Below are 21,033 nucleotides of genomic sequence, written 5' to 3'. Positions count from 1 at the left end.
CGTTTAAACGCCTTTTCCCCCCTCCCCGTGCACTCACCTTCTCTCTGGCTCTTGCCCAGCTATTAGACGTCCTCCCGCCTCTGGAAGCTGATGCTGGCATATGCACTCAAATCGTCGCTAGAGTGGCTACTCCCACAAGGCTGATTCGGGGCTTTGGGCGGAGGCTGCCTCCCCCCCAGCACAGAGGTGCCCTCCTGGGGGTGGTGGGGGTGTTGGCGACGCTGATTAAAATCCTTCACTAAGTCCAGGTCGATGTAGTTGAGTCCGTTCTCAAAGCCACCCCCGGCCCCGAGGGGCTGCTGCTCCCTCCTGGCGGCCGCCCCCAACTCCCCCGCGGCAGGCCGGAGCCAGACGTTCTCGAAGGAGGCCGAGCTGTGGCGTTTCACCTCCTCGGCGCCCCCCGCCCCGTAGAGCAAGGGCGCGTTGAGGCCGCCGCTGCCCGCCGTGCCGCGGGCGTTGCTGGGGGTGGAGGAGAAGGTCTCGGAGCTGTGCCGCCGGCGGCCCCCCTGCGGGTCGGCGCGGATCACTTTGGCGCTCTGATTGCGGCCGGGGCTGAGGCTGACGCGGGTGAAGGCGCTGTTCACCCCCGGGCCTCCCATCAGGGAGGAGGAGCGCGGTGGCGCCGCGGCCAGCTCGGCCGGCGGCTGCGCCTGGGCGGAGGCAGGGGTAGCAGGGGGGGTTTCCGTGACGGCGCGGCCCGGCCGCCTGTCGGCGTAGCTGAGCAAGAGGGCGGGGGACGGGGGGTCGGCGCAGCCCGGGCAGGGCCCCCCGACACCGCCCCCCTGTTCCATAGTCACGTAGTCCCGGCTGCTGAGGGCAGCAGCTCCTCGGCCTGGCCGGGCCGCAGCTGCCGCCCGTACGGCTGCGAAGCCGGCTTGGCAGGCAGCCCGCGGCGGCCCCAGCTCCATGTTCATGTACTCGGAGCCTTCATCCCCTCGGGGCCGCGCGGCCGCCGGCTTGTCACTGGCCCCGAACTCAATGTTCACGTACTCGCCGGGGCTCTTGGGCTCTGGTGGCAGCAGCAGCGGGGGCTGCTCCCGCGCCCGCGGCAGGGTGCTGGCCTTGGGACCGTCCAGAGACAAGCGGGTGGGTCTGGTCAGGCGGCTCCTGCTCTGCGCGGCCGCCTGACGGGTAGGCTGCTGCTGCGGCGGGGGCTGCGCCTGGTAGCCACCTCCGGCGCCCTCCTGGCCCCCGCCTCCCCCGAGGCTGTCGCTGCTGGTGGAAGAGGACGAGTCCTCCGCGGCGTAGAGCAAGCGGCCGGAGCTGAGGGAGATGCGCAGCTGGGGGCCGCTCTCCTCGGCTGCCCTGCGCTGCACGTGTTTGAAGGAGCGCGGCAGGGAGAAGTAGGAGTAGATGGGCTTGTGGGGGGGCTCGGCCGGGCCCTGCGCCGAGGCCTCCTCCGGGCCCGGCGGCCCCGAGCTGGCGAAGTAGCAGTCCGGGGGGGTGCTTGTGGCGGAGCCGCTGGCTGGGGACATGTTGATGTAGTCACCGCCGCTGCAGGGGAGCTTCCCTTCGCTGCTCTCTACCGAGAGCTTTGGGTGGTGGCCAGCCCCATTAGTCCACATTTTGCCGTAGCCGGCGGGACCACCATCAGGCGAACAGCTGCCACTAGGGGACATCATCATGTACCCATTGGAGTCCACCATGGCTTGGGCGTGGCGACCCCCCCTGCCAGGGTTGATGATCTGCTGTGGGGCTGACACGCTCTTGGGGCTCATGGGCATATAGTCACCACCTTTAGGAGTGCCACCAGTGCTGGGCACAGGGGCCACCCCAGGTGACATTGGCATGTAGCCGTCATCAGTGTGTGGGGTGGAGTTGGTCCGGTGGTGGCTGCCCTCCAAGTGGTGCATCTCCAAATGCTCCTCAGGATAGGAGTGAGTGGGCACAAAGGCAGAGTGCCGGTAGGAGGGCAGCCGGTTGCCACCACAAGGGTAGGAAGGCAGCATTTCCGTGTACTCCTCAATGGAGGCTACTGAAGACTGTGAGGGTGTCTTCTGGTGGGAGATGGTGGGTGAGGTGCCTGCAGAGTGAGTCCGCTTCCTGAAGCCCTTCTCCAGGTCAGTTACCTCCTCTCCACCACTCCGGGGGCAGCATGGGGTGCCAGGATAGCGGCACTGCTGATGCTGTGGGTGACAATTGCGAGGGATGAAGTGGCCATTGGGAGCGGCCAAGCTGCAGGACGAGGCAGCCTTGCCCCCCATACAGATGTAGTTGTTGAGCTCCTCATCCCCCCGTGCTGGCGGGGTGTGACCAAGAGAGTCTGGAGTCACACTGCGAAAAGAGCTGCGGAAATCGCAGGGGCTGGAGCCATATTCATCAGAGGAGATGAAACCACCATCACTGGGGGAGCCTGATACCGAAGCACTCGACCTGCGTGGGAAGAGGCAGTCTGAGGTGGAGCCATGGCCACTGGTGCTGCTGGATGACAGGCTGACTGGGCTGGTGGCTGAAGGGGAACAGCGTGAAGAAGGCATTGGGATGGAGCGACTGTGGTTGAGAGGAGGGTGAAGCCTGGAGTTGCCACGGTGCCGATGTGAGTGGGTCCGGTTGGCACTGGGACTTACTGGACTGCCATCCACAGAGGCAGGCCTGGACATAGTTCCTTCCCCATCACTAGAGGCTCGGACTCGGAAAGAGCTGGGTTTGCCCCCTGTTCCTCCTCCTCCACCACCACCACCACCCCCAGCAGGGGAGGTAGCAGTCACGCTCTCAGTCCTGGACCTGCGACTGAGCCCCACCTGGCTGGGTGGGGGGTTGTTGACATGGTGTCTGCTGCGGAGGGGCACAGAGATGGGATTGGAGCAGTTGGAAGAGGACTGGCTCTTGCTGCGGGGCCGGAATTCCTCACTCATGGCCCGCATGGCTTCCAGGATGGTCTCATGCATGTTCTGTGCCACCACTGAATCATCCACCTGCATCCAGAACTCACCAGGCCCAGTCACCGCTGAACGCCCAACCTCTATGAAAAAGAAGTTCTCTGAGTGGCCACAGCGGCGGATGTTGAGCAGCTGCAGTACCACAGCAGCTGCATCTGAGTTCAGCTTCACAAAGCTGATGGTTTTGTTGGTCAGGCACAGGCGGTAGATGCCGATCAGGTTCTTGGTCTGGCCCAGACCCTTAGGTTTCAGGATCACTTGCCAAACCTCCTTGAAAGCTGGGCCAGGGACCACCTCACCATAGCTATCGTCACCTGCCTCCCCCAGCCCTGCACTGCCACCCCCAAAGGAGACATCACTGTGGTGGTGGTGGTGACGGTGATGGAGGTGGTGGTGGCCCTTGGCCCGATTGTGCAACTGCAGCAAGGCTTGGTACCAGCTCTCCTGCTCAGGCTCGCTGTCAGCTGCAATGGCAAAGTGCTCGTCCTTGGTATAGAGGGCCACCAGGTGCTTGTTCTTGGAGTCTGCCCGTTTGTTGATGTTGAAGCAGCTCTCCAGTGGGATGGAACGCTTGGGGGCTCCTGACTTATGTCTCCATTTCTTCTCATTCTCATAGTACTCCAGCCGGGCAGGTCCTGACTCGCTGGCTGCCCTCAGCACGAAGAAGCGTTTATGCATGCTCTTGGGTTTGCGCAAGTAACCCACCTTCCTGACATCCGAGAAGAAGCCCTCATTATTATCCGTGGGGCTAGCCATGATGGAAGGAGAGGTGGTGGTGTTTTTACCGTAGCTATCAGCCCACAGGCCCCCAAAACTGCCAAGCAAGGCAGGAAAAAAAACACCTCTTAAAATGCAATTTATGCAACAACAATCATAATAAAAAAGCAAACTAGCTCAGAATCCCCTCTCCAAAAGGGGATGGGGGGAGGGGATACTGGCAGGGCGAGAGCAGCTGTTCAGTGGCAGAGGCAGCTTCCAGCACCACAGCAGCGTTTATATGGCTATTTATGCCCAAATCACCCTCAGGAGGGTCAATATATCCATAAAGAGTCCAGTCTCAGTCAGTCCAGATGAAAGTCTAGTTCTCCCAGCAGCCGCCGCCGGGGAGGAGAAGAAACGCATCTTTCAGTCGTATGGGTCGGATTCCTCTGTAGAGAGGAGCAGGAAGGGGTCCCCCTTGCTTCGCTCCAAAACACCCCTCCCCTTCACAACTTCGCCTCAGCGAGCGCAATATCTGTAGCAGATTAAAGATCCTCTGGGTAACGGTTTGTTTTGCAAAGTCCGGGGCTTACACCCCAAAACACACGCCTCTTCTCCCCCCCAAAAAACACAGCCCAGCCCCAAAATCAGCGCCGAGGCTGCTGCTACTGCTTATGCGTGAGGCGGCTGGCGACCCCATTCAGTCCCATCTCGTTAGGAAGAGAAAGTGCCATTTCAACACAAAATGCAACCAGGCAGCAGCAGCAGGAGGGGAAGCAGCCCAAGTGGGGAAGGAACATCCTCTCTTCCTCCTCCTCCTCATTCCAGTCGGGAAAGGCGCCGAGGCCAACAGCAAAGCCCCCTCCCGTGCCCCAGGCTGAAGGCGGGTCTGGGGCTGCCTGGCTGACTTCTCCTCCTCCGGCTGCTTCTCGGAGTTTCGGAGCGCCCCAAACCCAAACAAGCGGCGGTGTCTGTGTTTATGAGTCCGGCCCCCTCCAGCCGCCACCGAGACTCAGTCTCACTCCAAGGAGAGAAACACGTGACGGCGCCAGTGCGTGGACCATCCCAGCAGCAGCCGAGGGAGGCTCCAACCTAGCCTGGTGCCGCGGCATTCCAATCCGCCCCCTCCTCCCCGCCCGCCGCTCCTTTCATTCAGCGCCGCTGCGGCTGCAATTACCTTCGGGCCCTGAGCCGCTCGGCGCCCTGGGGGGCCGCCTTCCTATTGGCAGCGCGGCCTGTCCCTCAACTCCTCCACGGGGGGAGGTGCCCAGGCTAGGTTGAGGAGTGGAGCGTAGTAAAAAGGCGTAGACGCCATTCACTGGCGTGTTATTTATAAACTAGGGGCTTGTGAGTGAATCTCTGCAGTGTGGCAACTTTGATCGAGGCGCTGCTGCTGCTGCGTTGTAACCACGAGGCTCCCCCCTCCACATTCAAGCTGCGTCTAAACTCCAGTGCTGCCTCTGCCTGATCTACAATATAGACATAAAGGTGCTGAAAATCATCTCCCCCCGCATCCATCCCAGCTCTCCACCATATTAGTGCAATTGAGGCTTCCCTTTCAGAGAGGGTAAAGATCGAAAGAAGTTAATGCAACCGCTGAATTCAAAACAGAAAAGTCCCCCTCTCCCCAACCCCCTCCCTTTTTCCAACCCCTTCCCACTCAAACAAATAAAATCCATCCGCAAACCGTTCACGAATGTCTATGGCACTGGAGATTTCTGTAACAATACAGAGTGACTTTCCTCTGCCGAAGTAAGATTGTTGTCCTCTGGGCGGCTCAGAACATTAAGCTGAGACTATACCCGTGAGCAAAAAATTAAAATAACGCAACTTAATGTTGCATAATGTTTTCCATATAAATTGGATCCGAACATTCGGTACCGTTTTAAATAGTAGAAGCCCAAAGAAGACCAGTAATAGCAAAAGGGTATGAGAAATTAAAAGAAGAGACACGTTTGGGGCTGGGAATTGAAAATAGAATAAGCATACACAGGATGCATAGTTTTGAGACCGATTTTGACTGCAACATTGACAATAGAAGATTTTTGTGTGATTTTCATTTTTGGGGGTGTTTATCGTTCAAACTCAGCAGTGACTGATTTTATTATTTTTGTTTCCTGTTAGCATGGAGCCACAAATCACAGATTTTATCTTTTGTCGGCGCAGTTGGGCCCTGAATAAAGACTTTTATTGATGAGTGGAGATTTATCATTGCTGGAAATGCAAAGCTATGCTATCATTATATTTTACAGAAGAACTGTGTAGTAGAGATTCCTGTAGAATTTCTCCAATGTGGTGTCAAGCAGTTAAATATATTTCCCGAAATCATTATATGCTACATTAAACTGAATATTCAACATGATTTGCTGTTTACAGTACTGAAATGTGCTGTATGCGTAACTTTTATTTCACTGTAAGGTGAAAGACGATACGAGAAGTGTTGCAATCCAATTCTAAAAAAATAAATTACTCAATGCTGCCATCTGCAGGATAGTTCATTAAAACATCTTTGAACATCTTTTCTCTTTTCCACTCCAAATATAGAGTGCATATTTATAGGTTCCAGATTGGTTTGGGTTTTTTTAATGGTCTCTATACATTTATTGGAACATGAATTAATCTACATATTCTATATAGTTTAAAAGTTCTTTATGCATGTTGCTGGCAATATATTTAGTGAATAGACTGTTATTGATATGATACTTTTAGTTTGATAATCTATATGAGAAAATGCAATAACAATGTTCATAACTACTTTCAATATTGAATTACAATGCAGAATTTTAATTTTATTTGCATTTATGTGCAGCCAAACATGGAATAACTAATGTAAAATCATTAGGTAATGTTCATCTATTGCAAGGAATATTATCAAATGATCATTAATTGTAAAATAATTTTAAATAATGAATAATCTAAACAAAAAATGAAATGTTCTCATTGAAATATTTTCAGCAAAATTTGGAGAGCTTAGAGATGACAAGAGGCATCATTGCAGCCTTAATGTCTTTTCCTCTTAGAGTTAATAATCTAGATAAAATGCCAGTTACATAACTATTATATTATTATTTATATTGTGCAATACCTAGGAACAGAGTCAAATTGTTAAGAAGTGGTCAGGAATGCACCTATATGGCTTTCTCTTTCCCACTGTCAGTACCCTAAATACGCACCCTTTGCAAAATCGTTAAGCAAAGAAGCAAGAAGTTATACCAAAAATAAATCAGCTTCTTGTACACTGGATTTCAGCACATTATGGATCAAATCTTACCTTATGCTGTGTATGGACAGGGTCGGGAGCTTCCTCACCCCCATCCCCACACTTCATGGAGCTGCTCCTTGGCGGAATTTCAGCCTTAAATGTGTGTTGAGAACAGTGATTAGCTACCACGCCAGCCAGTCAATGAAGAATTCCAAGGGGGTATGGCTTGTTGACCATAGGGCAAGGCCAGACCCCAAAGCCAACTAGTGTACATCCTGCATATCACAGCCTGTGCTAGTGGGTGGTGCACACTGCTGCTTTTCAAACTGGTGCAGCTGTCTATGATAGCATGACTTCTGTACTCCTTCTCCCTGCCCCCAGAGGTACATGCACCTGTGTAGACACCTAACATAGATTTGGGTATTGTTGTTGAGTGGATAAGTTTTGAAGTTGTGTTATGTTTCTGGTAATATATAACAATGTATTACATTTACTGTATACAGTGCTTTTCTTTCCAAATGATCCCAATGTATTTCATAAATGATATTGGGATATACAACACTGAAATACAGTCACTTTTAGGTGGACAGACATCTGGCATGCAGCATGCTGCACAAGAATGATTGAGGGGAGATTTGGAACAAGAATAATGGGGTAAACTTTTACATTTTAAAAAAGAGTCATGAGATCATTAATGTCCACACTCAGCAGACAGGATTGTCCACTCATTTATCACCAACAACAAACTTACTTTGCAGATATCAAGATTTTGTATTCTATTTCTGATTTTCAAATTGAGTGTTTCCATAACTGTCCTCAAACATTTCTATACAGATTTGAGCCCTTCATTTGATACATTATAAAAGGGAACATCTACTTTTATCAAGCTTTCAAAGCTACAACTTTAGTGGACAGTTTACATCCCAGCAGACACCATCTTGGAGAAGTTTTCTAGCTGTTTTAACTTGGATCTGTAGCATATTAAACTCTGAAATATTCAATTTTTTTACAATCTAACAATATTCAAGTGTGCAGGACAGCAAACCAAACAAGCAGGATGTGTCTGTACCCTTTCTATCCTCTTTCTGTGGGGCTAGGACTGTTTTTGCAGACATGGATGATGCAGAGGTCCATTTTGGAGGTTGTGGCAGGATCCTTAAACCAACACAATTATATTTCTCAAACACCTTCACCCTGCACGGAGGTTACACATATTTAAATATGCCAGAACTAACTATTGCCTAGAGACAATAAATGTATTCATTATGGAGAAATGAAGGAAATATAATAATGTACCAGATTCTGGCCCATGCTAAAGTTTCATTGTATCATTCTGTGAGTACAAAGGGTCTACAATGCTGCCCTAAATAGGTAGCTGAGGATTAATGTGGCATGGGATGATTTATGCCATCAACTCCTACCATATCCCCACCAAATCCAATATAGTGGGCATGCTGAGGAAAGGGTCATGGGCCAGAGGAACCTAGTGTGTTGGTGGTCCTGGGCTGGTAGAACAATCTATAGGAGGGCCATTGCAAGCCAGCAGAATTTAGAGAAGCTGTAGTGTAAATTACTGTGAGGACTAGTTTGGCCTAAAGCCACCTCTGTCCACACACACATATACCAGCAGCACCAAGCAGAGCTCTGACATACATGAGTTTTTAGCCTAATATGTTTAATTTTTGCATTTGAAATATTGACAGGTCAGTCAGTAGTTCAAAGTCTACATATACCCTCAGTGCAGTGAGAGCCCATTTCATATTTATCTTTATTTATTTATATTTATTCAGGTGAATTTCAGTTTGCTTTTTGTCCCCCGGTTTTCACAAGTTTCTTTTGCTCTCTCTTTTCTCAACTCCTTTTCACTCCCTTGACACTTCTTACATACTTTGCTCTCTTTTCTATTGACCTTTCCTAAGTGACTGTTCCCTGTTCTCTCCTTATAAAAAGGGATCCTGCTCCTGTCAATTTTTTTTTCAGACTTCTAGGGCTGATTCAGACTCACTTACAGGGGCATAAATCAGGAGTAGCTTCACTGAAATCAACAGAGTTACACAGTTGTAAACTAGTGTGAGATAAGAATCAGGTCTTCCCTCATCAGCTATCCCAATTCTAAATATAGCAGGATCTTCTGGTCCCAACTGCAAAGAGACCTTCCGATCCCAACTGTCATGGCAGCTTCTAATTCCACCTGCTTTCCCTAACTTTTTCAGGACTGTCCTATACCAGCTGCTACTCCCAACTCTCTGTCCTGTTTCTCCTGTTGAAGAGACTTACAAAATTCTAACCCTAAATGGCACCACTGGGGAAAAAAAATGTAGATCAGGAAAGCCGCATTTTCTGGGCATTTTTTTCACCTCATGTCCTAATGGCTTGATCCAACCACCATTGATCATATGATCATATGAACACTGCTACCAATCAGTTCACAAACTGACTCATAGCAAATCTGGTGGCAAGGGCTATACAAACTATGAAGTTTCCCATTTAAATAATATTTAACCATGCATTTCTTTTCTTCATCAGACTTTTCATAATAAACAGGGTTTTAAAACTGGAAGCCATGTGTTTGCCACTGACATCCCACTTTTTTGGCACAGACTCCAGCTTCATACTGTGACATTTTAATTCTCGGATGAAGATGTATTTTGTGGAGCATATTTAAGTTGTTTTCCTAATATTATTTTCTAAAAATTAAATTTAAAAAAATATTTTGACAAAATAGTTAAATTTTCAAAAGTACCCAAGTCCAGTTGAAAGTCAATGTTCGTATGCACCTGAACCACTTAAGTGGTTTTGAAAAAATTAAAAATGTTATGTATATTTTTATACTAAGCAGGTTTTACTCTCTTACATTTGTTGTTTGTGGTGGTAGCCCCTTGCACATGGGCACCTTCCCTGGTGTCCTTCAGTTCTCCTCGGTATAAGGCTGTTTAGGAACCCTTTTTCCAACATGCCATTCTGGAGCTGGCCTTTCACTTTTGGCAGGACTAAGCACTGACCATTTTTGATCTGATTGCTGCATCTTCCTCTTTTTCAGCTTGTAAGTATTCTTAGCTCCTTTATATTTCCTCCCTATTTTCCCTTTCCTATTCCTGAGAATTGCACAGGCTCACACTTATACAGTGTTTATAAAACAATTTGACCATAAACCACTACTTGCTAAATATTATCTGATGGCATATGTACCCATTATTATAATCCTTGTTTCAAAGTTGATTTGATTACATCTTTTATTTGTTCTAAGTTGACTGATAGTATTGACTTTTCCGTGTCCTACAGCATAGATGATACTTGTCTAGCTCCTTCCCTAAGATCAGAATCGTTACATTCCTGAAGTAGCTTTATTCTACATGATAAATTAGTAATTACTTCTTTAAGCAAACAGGTTGTTTTTCCTATCAGAGGAATGCTACAAATGCAATGTTTATAGCACAAATACAAAACACATAGAAAAATTGTGCTGGATCCTGCATTCCTTCTACACCCACAACTTCCACTGACATCTCTGAGGCAGAAACATATTGTATACAAGGAACATGTAGAATAAGTAATGAGACTCTTCAGATCTATTACTGTAAGCTTTAATGCTTTATCTAGTTGTTAGCAGTTATAGTTCACAGAATCATAGAAATTAGAATTGCAAGACTCCTATTAAATTATCTTGTCCATGCTCCTGTCTATTCTCTTGTGTTTTGTCCAGTTAATTTGTAAAACAATTATGTAACAGTAATCAGTTAATCCATCTTTTCTCTTCAGAACTGTGTGTTAATAACATTGCATAGTTATAGTAATTTTTGTATTTTTCCCATCTCACTCCCACCTCCCTAACTAAAGAGAGAGAGAGATGGAGCCCTGCTCCCACTTCTTCCTACTAAGTAACAAGGAATTTCCAGTGCTGCACTATGAACCTAAGAGCAAACTAAAGAATATGATAGGTTTCAGAGTAGCAGCCGTGTTAGTCTGTATCCGCAAAAAAAAAAACAGGAGTACTTGTGGCACCTTAAAGACTAACAAATTTATTTTAGCATGAGCTTTCGTGAGCTGCAGCTCACTTCTTTGGATGCAGCTCACGAAAGCTCATGCTAAAATAAATTTGTTAGTCTTTAAGGTGCCACAAGTACTCCTGTTTTTTTTAAAGAATATGATGGGTTAATTCCCAAATTAGACTGTTCAACCTGGAATCCCTAGATCTATTATCTTTAGATTTCTCTGTAATAAGTTAAAAAAAGGTTTCCACACTTCATAGAAACTTTTTCACTTTTAATTCTTGGTGGTTTTTTTCCCCTCTATGAACAATATTCCCAGGAACACTGATTTCCAAAGTGAGATACTGATGGTGCAGTTTTTAATCCAGTTTATAAGTATTTTTATTTCTGTGTTACAAAAAGTGACAGTCTCAAGCAGTTCTTGATTTAAAAGTATGATGATAAAAGTATGATGAAATCAATAGGGACATGAAAAATCAAAGCACTGAAGATGGTCTTGCCCCAGGGTGGTAGCATATGGCGAAGATATCTTGTCATAGAGTAGGCATCTATAAGAACCTGAAGGGTATTAATGCCATAAAGAAGAGTGGAATTGTTGAGTATTGTTCAAAGGGATGTAGCTAGGAGTAATAGGGTGAAATAAAGAGAAAGTGACTCACCTTGTGCAGTAACAGAGGTTTTTCAAGATGTGTCTCCCTGTGGGCAGGGCCGGCTCCAGGAGTTTGGCCACCCCAAGCAGCAAAAAAAAAAAAAAAAAAAAAGCCGCGATCACGATCACGATCTGCGGCAATTCAGCGGGAGGTCCTTCGCTCCGAGCGGGAGTGAGGGACCCTCCACCGAATTGCCGCGTAATACATGAAAGTGCCGCCCATCTCCAGAGTTGCTGCCCCAAGCACCTGCTTGATAAAGTGGTGTCTGGAGCCGGCCCTGCCTGTGGGTGCTCCACTTTGGGTGTCATTGTGCCCCTGCACTCGTAGCCAGAGATTTATGGTAGCAGTGCCCCAGTTGGGCCTCACATGCACAGTCTCCATCTCATGCCGCTTCAGGCGGTTAGCCAGTGCTGTGCGACCAACCCCCCCACCCGCCATTCCTTCTCTACTGCAAAGTCTGTATTTGATAGAACTCCAAAGCACAGGGGAGTAGGGAGGGTAGTGGAGCACCCACAGGGGGACATATCTCGAAGAACCTCTGTTACTGCACAAGGTGTCCCTGTGGGTATTCCACTTTAGGTGACTTCAGAGTAGTGCCTTCCAGTGGAAGGAGGGGGCTTCAGAGGTGAAGTCGTAGCAGATAAAAGCACTGTGTTACCAAACAGGGCATCAGAAGATGTGTGTTGTTGCAATGTATATTGTTGTGTAAAAGTGTGCGGTGAGGTCCAGGTTGCAGTCCTACAGATTTCCTCAATAAGGATGTTGTTGAGAAATGCTATGGAGGTTGAGAGACTCCTAGTAGAATGCGTACGGATCCCTGTAGGGGGTTGTTGTTCATGCTGGACATAACAGAGCTTGATACAGTCTGATATCCATTTGGATAGGTGTTGTTTGGAAATGGCGGAAAGATTTTGTTCTATCGATATAAAAAGTGAGAGCCCTGCAGATGTCCAAGGAGTGTAGTCTGGATTGTCTACTGTCTATATGTGGTTTCGGAAAAAATGTAGGTAAGTATATAGGTTGGTTAAGGTGGAACGATGAAGCCACCTTAGGCAAAAACTTAGGATGGGGTCTGAGAGATACTTTATCTTTAAAAAAGATTGTATAGGGTGGGTCCGTCATGAGAGCAGCTAGTTCTCCCACCCACCTGGCAGATGTAATGGCCTCTAGAAATGCAACCTTCATAGAGAGGTGTAGTAACGAGCTTGTGGCTATGGGCTTGAAAGGGGGCCTGGTGAGGGCGTGGAGGACTAGGTTGAGGTCCCATGGTGGGGCAGGATTTCTCACTTCCAGATAGGAGTTGGAGAGACCCTTTAGGAAGCGTTTAGTGATGGGATGTGTGGAAACAGAGAATCCGTCAACTTTATGATAAAATGTTGTGATGGCCAACAGGTGTACGTGGATGGAACTCATGGAACGTCCCGTTTGATTTAGGTTCCAGTAGATAGTCTAAAATAAGAGGTAAGGAGGCTGACACAGGTACAGTCTGTTTGCGTTGGCACCATGATTCAAATAGTTTCCACTTATGTCCATATGTGTGTCAGGTAGTTGCCCTACAGCTGTTTAATAATATGTTCTGAACTTCTGTGGAACATGTCATTGCAGATCCTGAGAGCCATGTAGTAACCAGGCTTTGAGATGAAGTTTTTTGGGATCTGGATGGAGGATGCTACCTGCATCCTGCGATAGAAGCCAAGGCAGAAGTGGGAAAAATGCATGGGGGACAGACCAACATGTGGAGAAGGTAAGGGTACAACATTTGACATGTCCATGTGGGGGCTATTAGGATCACTCTGGATCCATCTTGCTTTATCTTGTGTAGTACGCGGGCAAGGAGGAGGCTGGAAGACGTACAGGAGGAGGGTGCTCCAACTTGATGAGGAAGGTGTTGCCCAGAGAGTGTCAACCGAATCCTGCTCTGGAGCAGAACTGGGAGCATTTGGAGTTTTTTGTGGCTGCAAAGAGGTCTATTGTTGGGAACCCCCACATCTGGAAAATATCTTGGATGACCCATGTGTTCAGCTCCCATTGGTGGTCTTGATAAAACTTCCTGCTCAAGGCATCTGTTGTGTTGTTCTGGCAGCCAGGTAGGTACAAAGCTATAACACAGACATTGTGTTTGATGCACCATTGCCAAAGATGCAAGGCTTCCGCACATAGGGAGTGTGACCACACTCCTTCTTGCCTGTTTATGTAGAACATGGTGGCTACATTGTCCGTAAGGATCTGAACTGTTTTGTTTGGATTAGTGGTAGGAAATGAGAACAGGCATTTCAAACCGCTTGTAGTTCCAGCAGGTTGATATGAAGCTGGGACTTCGCTGGAGACCAGTGTGCCTGTATAGAATGTGCCCCCCAGCCTAAATTCAACCTAACCCCATAGCGTAGACCAGGCCTAAGAACTATGAACTACTGCTAAAGGGACAGGAAAAAGGATTATTTCTTGCTGCGAGGTGCTGCTGAGTTTTCCAACTCAAGCCAATGATGGTAAAGAAAGAACTGGGGGCAGAGGGTTTGGTCGCACAGTGCCAGTTAACCGCCTGAAGCAGTGCAAGATGGGACTGTGCATGTGCGGCCCAACCGGGGCACTGCTACCATCAATCTCTGGCTATGAGCACAAGGGCACAACACCACCTAAAGTGGACCACCCACAGGGACACCACTCGAAGAAGTAAAGGATAATTTAATATGAATATCAGGGGATAATTTCTTAACAATGAGATGTATGGAAGACATACCAGTTGATACAGTTAAAACTAGACTGAACAATACATACCAGTTGATACAGTTAAAACTAGACTGAACAATATATATATATATATATATATATATAGATATAGATATATATATATATATATAGTTCAGTCTAGTTTTAACTGTTGATACAGTTAAATATATATATTGTTCAGTCTAGTTTTAACTGTATCAACTGGTATGTCTTCCATACATCTCATTGTTAAGAAATTATCCCCTGATATTCATATTAAATTATCCTTTACTTCTTCGAGTGGTGTCCCTGTGGGTGGTCCACTTTAGGTGGTGTTGTGCCCTTGTGCTCATAGCCAGAGATTGATGGTAGCAGTGCCCCGGTTGGGCCGCACATGCACAGTCCCATCTTGCACTGCTTCAGGCGGTTAATGATTTATATATATAAATCTTGCGCACTGGCAGAGGGGTGGGCAGGGATGATTTGGACAGATCCTTTCCACCTCAAACTTTTATAATCTGAGTTCTAATTATCAATAGACCTATTTCTGTTTCCACTGATATAGTTGTAAGACACCTTTCTTAATTTCAGAAAGGCTTTCTCATAGCCAACAACAGCTTTATTTGGGCTGGTTTATTATCATAAACAGTTCCAAAATGCATCCTCGAAGTCCAAGTATTTCAAGGTCTATATAGTCATACTTCCCCGCTCTTCGTCAAGCCACTCCCAAGCCTTCCTATCTGGTATTCTCTGCCTTGATAGGTCACTTTTCACCCAACCTAGCTAGCATCTTTTCTCCCTCAGTGTTTCAGGCTCCCCCCCCCCCCACCTTCTAATTCTCTACAGCCCTCTCATCCCCACTTCTACGCCTTCCCACCTTGAATCTTTCCACAGGCCTCTTCCTTATCTACCTGTCAAGTATCACAGGTCTCAAACCTAGGCCTATAGGGTTGCTAAGCAACAGCCTTACCTGCTGCACCAGAACACTGCAAGGGCATGTGAAGGAACTGCAGCTAATACCCCACCACCAGAGGCTGGGTCCGGTGGCTAGCAGCAGACTGCTGACTTGGCATAAAGCTTCCTGATCCTATCCCAACCCTTGCCTGAGAAACTAATTGCTAGGTCTGCTGCTGACTAGACTCCTTGAGACCAAGTTCTGGTGCTCCTTGCTCTTGTTACCATACCTTGATCCGTGTTCCTAGTTTCTGCCTCTTTATGTGGTTTTTACTCATTGCTACTGTTACTTGCTTCCTTGCCCTAATTCCAATGATTGATTCTGGCTTAAGCCTAGGTGTGGCTACTGACTCCAACACTAGTACTGACCCTTGGTGTGTCCCCTGATTCTGGATTAACCATTGAACTTTGACTTTGATCCTTGGTGTGACTTCTGACTGTGACCCTGACATTGCCCCCTGGCTCTGACCACTAGGTCAGATTGCCCTGTTATAAGCCCAGGCATATATGGCTCCAGGCACCAGCAAAGGAAGCAGGTGCTTGGGGCAGCCAATCCAACGGGGTGGCAAATCCAGGTCTTCGGCGGCAATTCAGTGGCGGGTCCCTCGGTCCCTCTCGAATTGCCGCCAAAGAATGAAGCAGCGCGGTACAGCTACCACCAAACTGCCACCGATCGTGGCTTTATCTTCCCCCCCCCCACTTTGCTGCTTGGGGCAGCAAAAAAGCTGGAGCCGGCCCAGTCCAGGCGCTACCCCAGAGGCCTAACTGGGTCCTATGACCCACTGGTCAAATGACCTTCATTTCCCCCCTGTCCTCTAGAAAGGAGAATTTGCTATGTCACAGATGGGTCTGAGATCTCCCTCTCTTTAAAGGGACAGTCACCCTAGCATTGTATCATTCTGCTTTTTATTTTTCCACTTATCTTTTTCTGTTAATTCCTGCTAGATTTCCTCTTCTTGAATTCCAATATGTGTTCTCACTGTATCCGTCTTCCTTTTTACCAATTGTTCATCACCACTTTATCTGAATGCCTCCCACTGATGCTATCTGGTCATGCAGGCTTAGTGAAGCATCAAAGAGGACCCTGAGGCTCTGCACCATTTGGACAAATGGGGGCAGGGTACAGTGTCTTGGACGGTATCTTGGTCAATACTTTCTTCCAACATCATTTCCATCTTGCTTGGGATCAGCATAAGCCAGCTGTTGTTCATTCAAAAGCTGATTTCTTGTATGTATTCTGACTTCTTTAGCAGTGCTGGTGATTGTATCATTTGTGAATGAGATATACAATTGAGTGTTATCATCATACTGGTGTCTCACTATCCCTCACAGTTGTCTCCTGTGGATATGGAAGAGGAAGAATAGTATGGATCCCTGTGGAAACTCGCAGGTCTTTGGAGAGGAGGAGCAGTTATCCATTGCTACTCTCTGAGTTTTGTAGGAGAGGAATGATTAGAGCTATTGTAGTGCTGTGCCATCTATTCCTGATATGTCATTTAGGTGGATTCGTAGTACCTGGAGGTCTACTGTGCCAGAAAGAGATTTAGCAGTATAAGCATGGAGATCTTCTCTATGTCCATGACTATAAGGAAGCTGTCTTCCAGTGCCTCTAGGTTTTGTGCTGTGCATCTTGTGCTGATTGTGCTGACTCCAAGGTGATGGGTGATGAGGCATGCTGTTGGAGCTTGGTGGTTACTACTTTCTCAATTATTTTGCCTTGGAATGGGAAGCTGAAAATAGGATGGTATTTAGAGAGGGCATCAGGCTTGAGTGATGGCTCCTTGAGGAGAGGATGGACTAATTTTTCAAGTTTGGCAGGTGTGCTTCTCTAAAGCAGGCATTGACTATTTCCATTAGTGGTAAGTATGACTGTTCTTCAGTGACTCTTATCAGCCAGGAGAAGCACTGACCCATTTCACAGGTTGTGGCTCTAATACACTGCAGGGCTTCTTGTGCTTCAGCATGTGTGATGGAGACAAAATCAATCATGGGTGGCAGGATGGATAGTAGTACAGTCTGGCCAAGAATCAAGTTTTATTTCCAAGTTAGTTCCATATGTATTTGGTTGATCTTATTAACAAAGTACACTGACAACCTTTCACAATGGTCAATGCTTGGGTCCAGCATCTGGGTTATGCAGTCTTCATTGATTAGCCAGTTTACTAGGTGGAATAGCTCTGCCAGTTGTGTTTCTGCTGCCTTGAATGTAGAGGAGTAGAAGGCTTTTTACCTTCTTTTACTGCAGTGGTATAGTCTTGTAAGAATTGTTTCTACTGCTGTTTAAACCTGGTGGGGCACATTTTGGGCTTGAGCATCTAGGGGTAAGATTGGGGTGGATACAGATGGCCAGGTTTGGGGAATCAGATTTCAGGGGCACGAGGGAGTGGTGGCAGGTTTGGATGGGCTGAGGGGCAGGATTGGAGGTAGATTTGGGGGAAGAGGGATTAACTGGGGGGATCAGGATTAGAGGAGTCTTTTGCACCCACAATTATTTGCATCAGCTAACTTATGCCCACAGTTGATTGAGAGTGCAAAACTGAAGGTTGGGTTAAGGTCCCTTTTAAAAATTCAGACAGATATGTAGCTAAATGAAATTCTTATTTCCCGGATATTAAACAAGGATTAGTAAACTAGGTGTGTTGTATTCTTTTTAATTACATCATGCCAAACACCTCAGCTTCTGATCACTGGAAAGGACAATCTATTAGCCTTTAGGTTCTAGTCAATATGGACCATAATAAACATGCCAACTTAATACTGAAAATGTAGCAGCTTTAAAATAGTTAATTACAATGTTAAATCATGTGTGACATTCTATTAATTTTTTGAAATCACACTAATCATTTAGATGTGCTTCCTTTGTGTTTGCTTTGGAACCCACAATTTGTTTATTTCATATATTGTTTTATGTATTCTGCTTATTGATTTTTATCTTATAAGATATGTTAATTAGAATCCAATTCTCCGAAGATTTTGACAAGCTAAAGAAAAGTTGATTGCAAAATGCAAACTCAGCAATATTGCAGTAATCCTCTAGACACCCTGTAGCATGGCATAAGGCAAGTAGAATCAAATCCAGTCTCTGTAAGCACAGTCTCCAGGGATAAAAGCATAACTAATGATGAAAGAAGTTCAGATGAGGACATCTCCCCCAGTCTTTTAGCAGTTACTGTATGGTTATATACCTAACACAACAGAACAGAAATGAAAAACAGTTTTCTAGATTCAAGGGAAATCAGACATACATTTAGTAAACAGTAGTATTAATCCCATACAGTTCAAACAGAAAACATGGACAAAGCTGCCAAGAACTTTTTAAAAAATGTCAATACACTAAAGAATCCAATAAATGCCTTCTAAAAAGAGCCACTGAAAGGGAAATCCTTCAAAGCACTAGTTAAGTAATCCATTTAGAGTCCCATACCTCTCCTAAACCCTACTCTCTGAGCAGTTTCTGAGGTGAGGCAGAGTACTAGAAAATATCTTTGTGTTTGTGAAGAGGGTGTAGTTTAAGTGTGATCCAGGCAGTATTGGTGTAGCAATTTCACTTCTTTAGAAAAACACGGTTCATGCCAACAAAACCCTCTCTCTTTGTATGGTTAATTTCAGTGCAAGAAAATAAAACTTTGCTACTTTCCAACATTAGACTACCTTTCTGGGATATTCTTAAAATCCATTTGCAGTCATCTTGATTTGACAAAGTAGTTATTAGAATACATCCATTACCTCTATCCACATCTAGGTTCCTGGTAAGCACTTTGAACTCTACTTCTAGGATCAAGTAGTTCAGCAATAAATTTTTCAATGAAAGCGATGTTCTCAGAAGCTTCTTTTCCCTTGGGTATCCTAAGTGCACAGGTATTCCTGTTCTTCAGATGATTCTCAAATAGCAGATCATTATCTAGGGGTTGTTTCAGTAAAAATGCTTTTCAAAAATTTTATAACAAGGATATGGTATAACCATGCTTTATCATACTTATTATTGTGTTTAACCCTCATTTTAGTTCTGTCCATCCGCCAATAAAGGTGACTAAGGATTTACATTTATCTTCCAGCATTGACAGCTGTTATTGGAATATGCCTGGTTTTGAGTTTGGCACTTCTGTAAATTCATATGGTTTATCATATCTGAAAAGGCAGTGATAGCAACTGGTGTTAAGCTTAAATTTTAACTCCCCTTTTAGCCCCATGCTTCACAACTTTCTCAAATGCTTTTCAGGCTCAAATTCTATGACTCATCTCAGACAAGAAGCTGGCAAATTATTTTGGGAATATATAAGCAAAACCTGTGCAACCTGTTTGAGTTCCACATGTGTGAAAAAACAAAAATACACCCTTTTTCATTGGTACCAATGCACAAACTTTTCCCTTCCTTGACTGTTTTGAAGCATCCGACTCACAAACTAGCAGCTTTCCTCCACTCCCCAGTCTACTGTAAAGCTTTAGAATGAAAGATTCTATATACATTTAAAATCTTACTACAATAGATGCTACTTAAATGGGACATACTAAGGGTAGGTCTATACTTACCTGCCGGGTCGACGCGTAGCGTTCGACTTCTCGGAGTTCGAACTATCGCGTCTAATCTAGACGCGATAGTTCGAACTCCGAACGCGCTCCCATCGACTCCAGAACTCCACCACCGCGAACAACGGTGGCGGAGTCGACGGGGGAGCTGCGGACTTTGATCCCGCGGTGTCTGGACAGGTAAGAAGTTCGAACTAAGGTAGTTCGACTTCAGCTACGCTATTCGCGTAGCTGAAGTCGCGTACCTTAGTTCGACCCCCCACCCTAGTGTAGACCAGGCCTAAATTGAGACAGTCACTTTACTGGGCACTTCCCTGGAAACTGATTTTTAGCTAAATAATAGTGAATGACAATGACTGCTACTTAACTGGGACAATGTTAACAAAAAATTGTGATAGGGCCAGTTTTAATTAATGCCAAGTAGTTAATATTGACCCTTTCAAAAGTGTCTACCAATCCTGGATGCCTCAAATTTTGTGTATACCACTAGAAAAACTTGGGTGTCTCAAACTGACCTGCCAAATTTAGGAATTTTGACCAAAGTGGTGTTCAACCAGTTGTTAAACTGGTGTGAAATTCTAAACTCTGGTTTTAGTGTTTGAGCTACAGAAATGACAAATAAAGGTTAAGGGTTACATTTTCCTGCTTGCCCAAGAGGCCTCAGTCAAAGGAGGCTGAGTTCTGTTGGCCTTGGTAGAGGGTAGTTGGGTTCAGGACTTATTCAGTCAAAAAAATTCCAAAAAATGTAATTCATAGGGTCTAATGGCAATTTTTATTCATTAAAAAACTAGCACTAATGCAAACATCTAGTTGAGGAATCCAAGACTAAAAAGTCAAGTAATGCAGAATTAATGTTGAAAGCCCAGCCTTAATATAGCCTCCCTTAATATGATTGCCATTCATTTGTGTAGTGCCAGCAGTGTGCTAGATGCTTTACAAACAAGAAAGAAAATTAGATGTTTGCCTCTAGAAGCCTAAAATCTCATTATATCTTAAAAACAGGACTTCTGTTTTTCAGGGTTTATTAATTTAATTTTTTTGGATTTATTTTTAGCAAATTTTTATTTTTATATAGATATCCAAAAATTGGAGTTCGGGGGGGGAGGGGACTTCTTTTTGTATATACTGTAATGAGTAATCTCTTTATAATATTCTCTAGTGTGTATTAACGTACTATTGTTTCAAACAGTACTATGTGAAAGCACACTAAGGAAGCTTTAGTGCAATCCAGTAGGGTCTCTGTGGACCAATTAATGCCCAACACATTAGTGCACTTTAGAAATCAAACTCCCATAGTTTGCATTACTGCTCCATGTAGACAGACCTTTAGATTGCAAGTAACCATTTCCAGGGTTTATTGGATAAACATTGATTTCCTTTTTTTCTTTTGTATTGGGGTATTTTATCAGTTAAAACCTAAAATCAAA

At 45.7% G+C, this 21,033-nt stretch overlaps 1 protein-coding gene across 7 annotated transcripts in view; it reads right to left on the bottom strand.

Moving 5' to 3' along the window:
• IRS1 (insulin receptor substrate 1) overlaps window positions 1–4,835 on the bottom strand; it is an 84,856-nt gene extending 80,021 nt beyond the window's left edge. For 6 of the 7 annotated variants that reach the window (XR_005584814.1, XR_005584813.1, XR_005584816.1 and 3 more), the window contains exon 1: window positions 38–4,709. Coding sequence is in view for 1 of the 7 variants with exons in the window: in XM_039489181.1 (XP_039345115.1) it covers window positions 63–3,635 (3,573 nt within the window). In the remaining 6 variants the exon portion in view is untranslated. Of the gene's footprint in view, window positions 1–37; window positions 4,710–4,755 lie in introns of those variants that run through there. The other variant, XR_005584818.1, reaches the window with a different exon arrangement.
• Between the last annotated feature and the right edge of the window lie 16,198 nt (window positions 4,836–21,033).

This window comes from Mauremys reevesii, linkage group 9 (genome assembly GCF_016161935.1).
Source record: "Mauremys reevesii isolate NIE-2019 linkage group 9, ASM1616193v1, whole genome shotgun sequence".
In the NCBI taxonomy this organism is placed as follows: Eukaryota; Metazoa; Chordata; order Testudines; family Geoemydidae; genus Mauremys; species Mauremys reevesii.
Note: the sequence above shows the minus strand (reverse complement) of the source record. Positions and strands in the feature narration are given on the sequence as shown.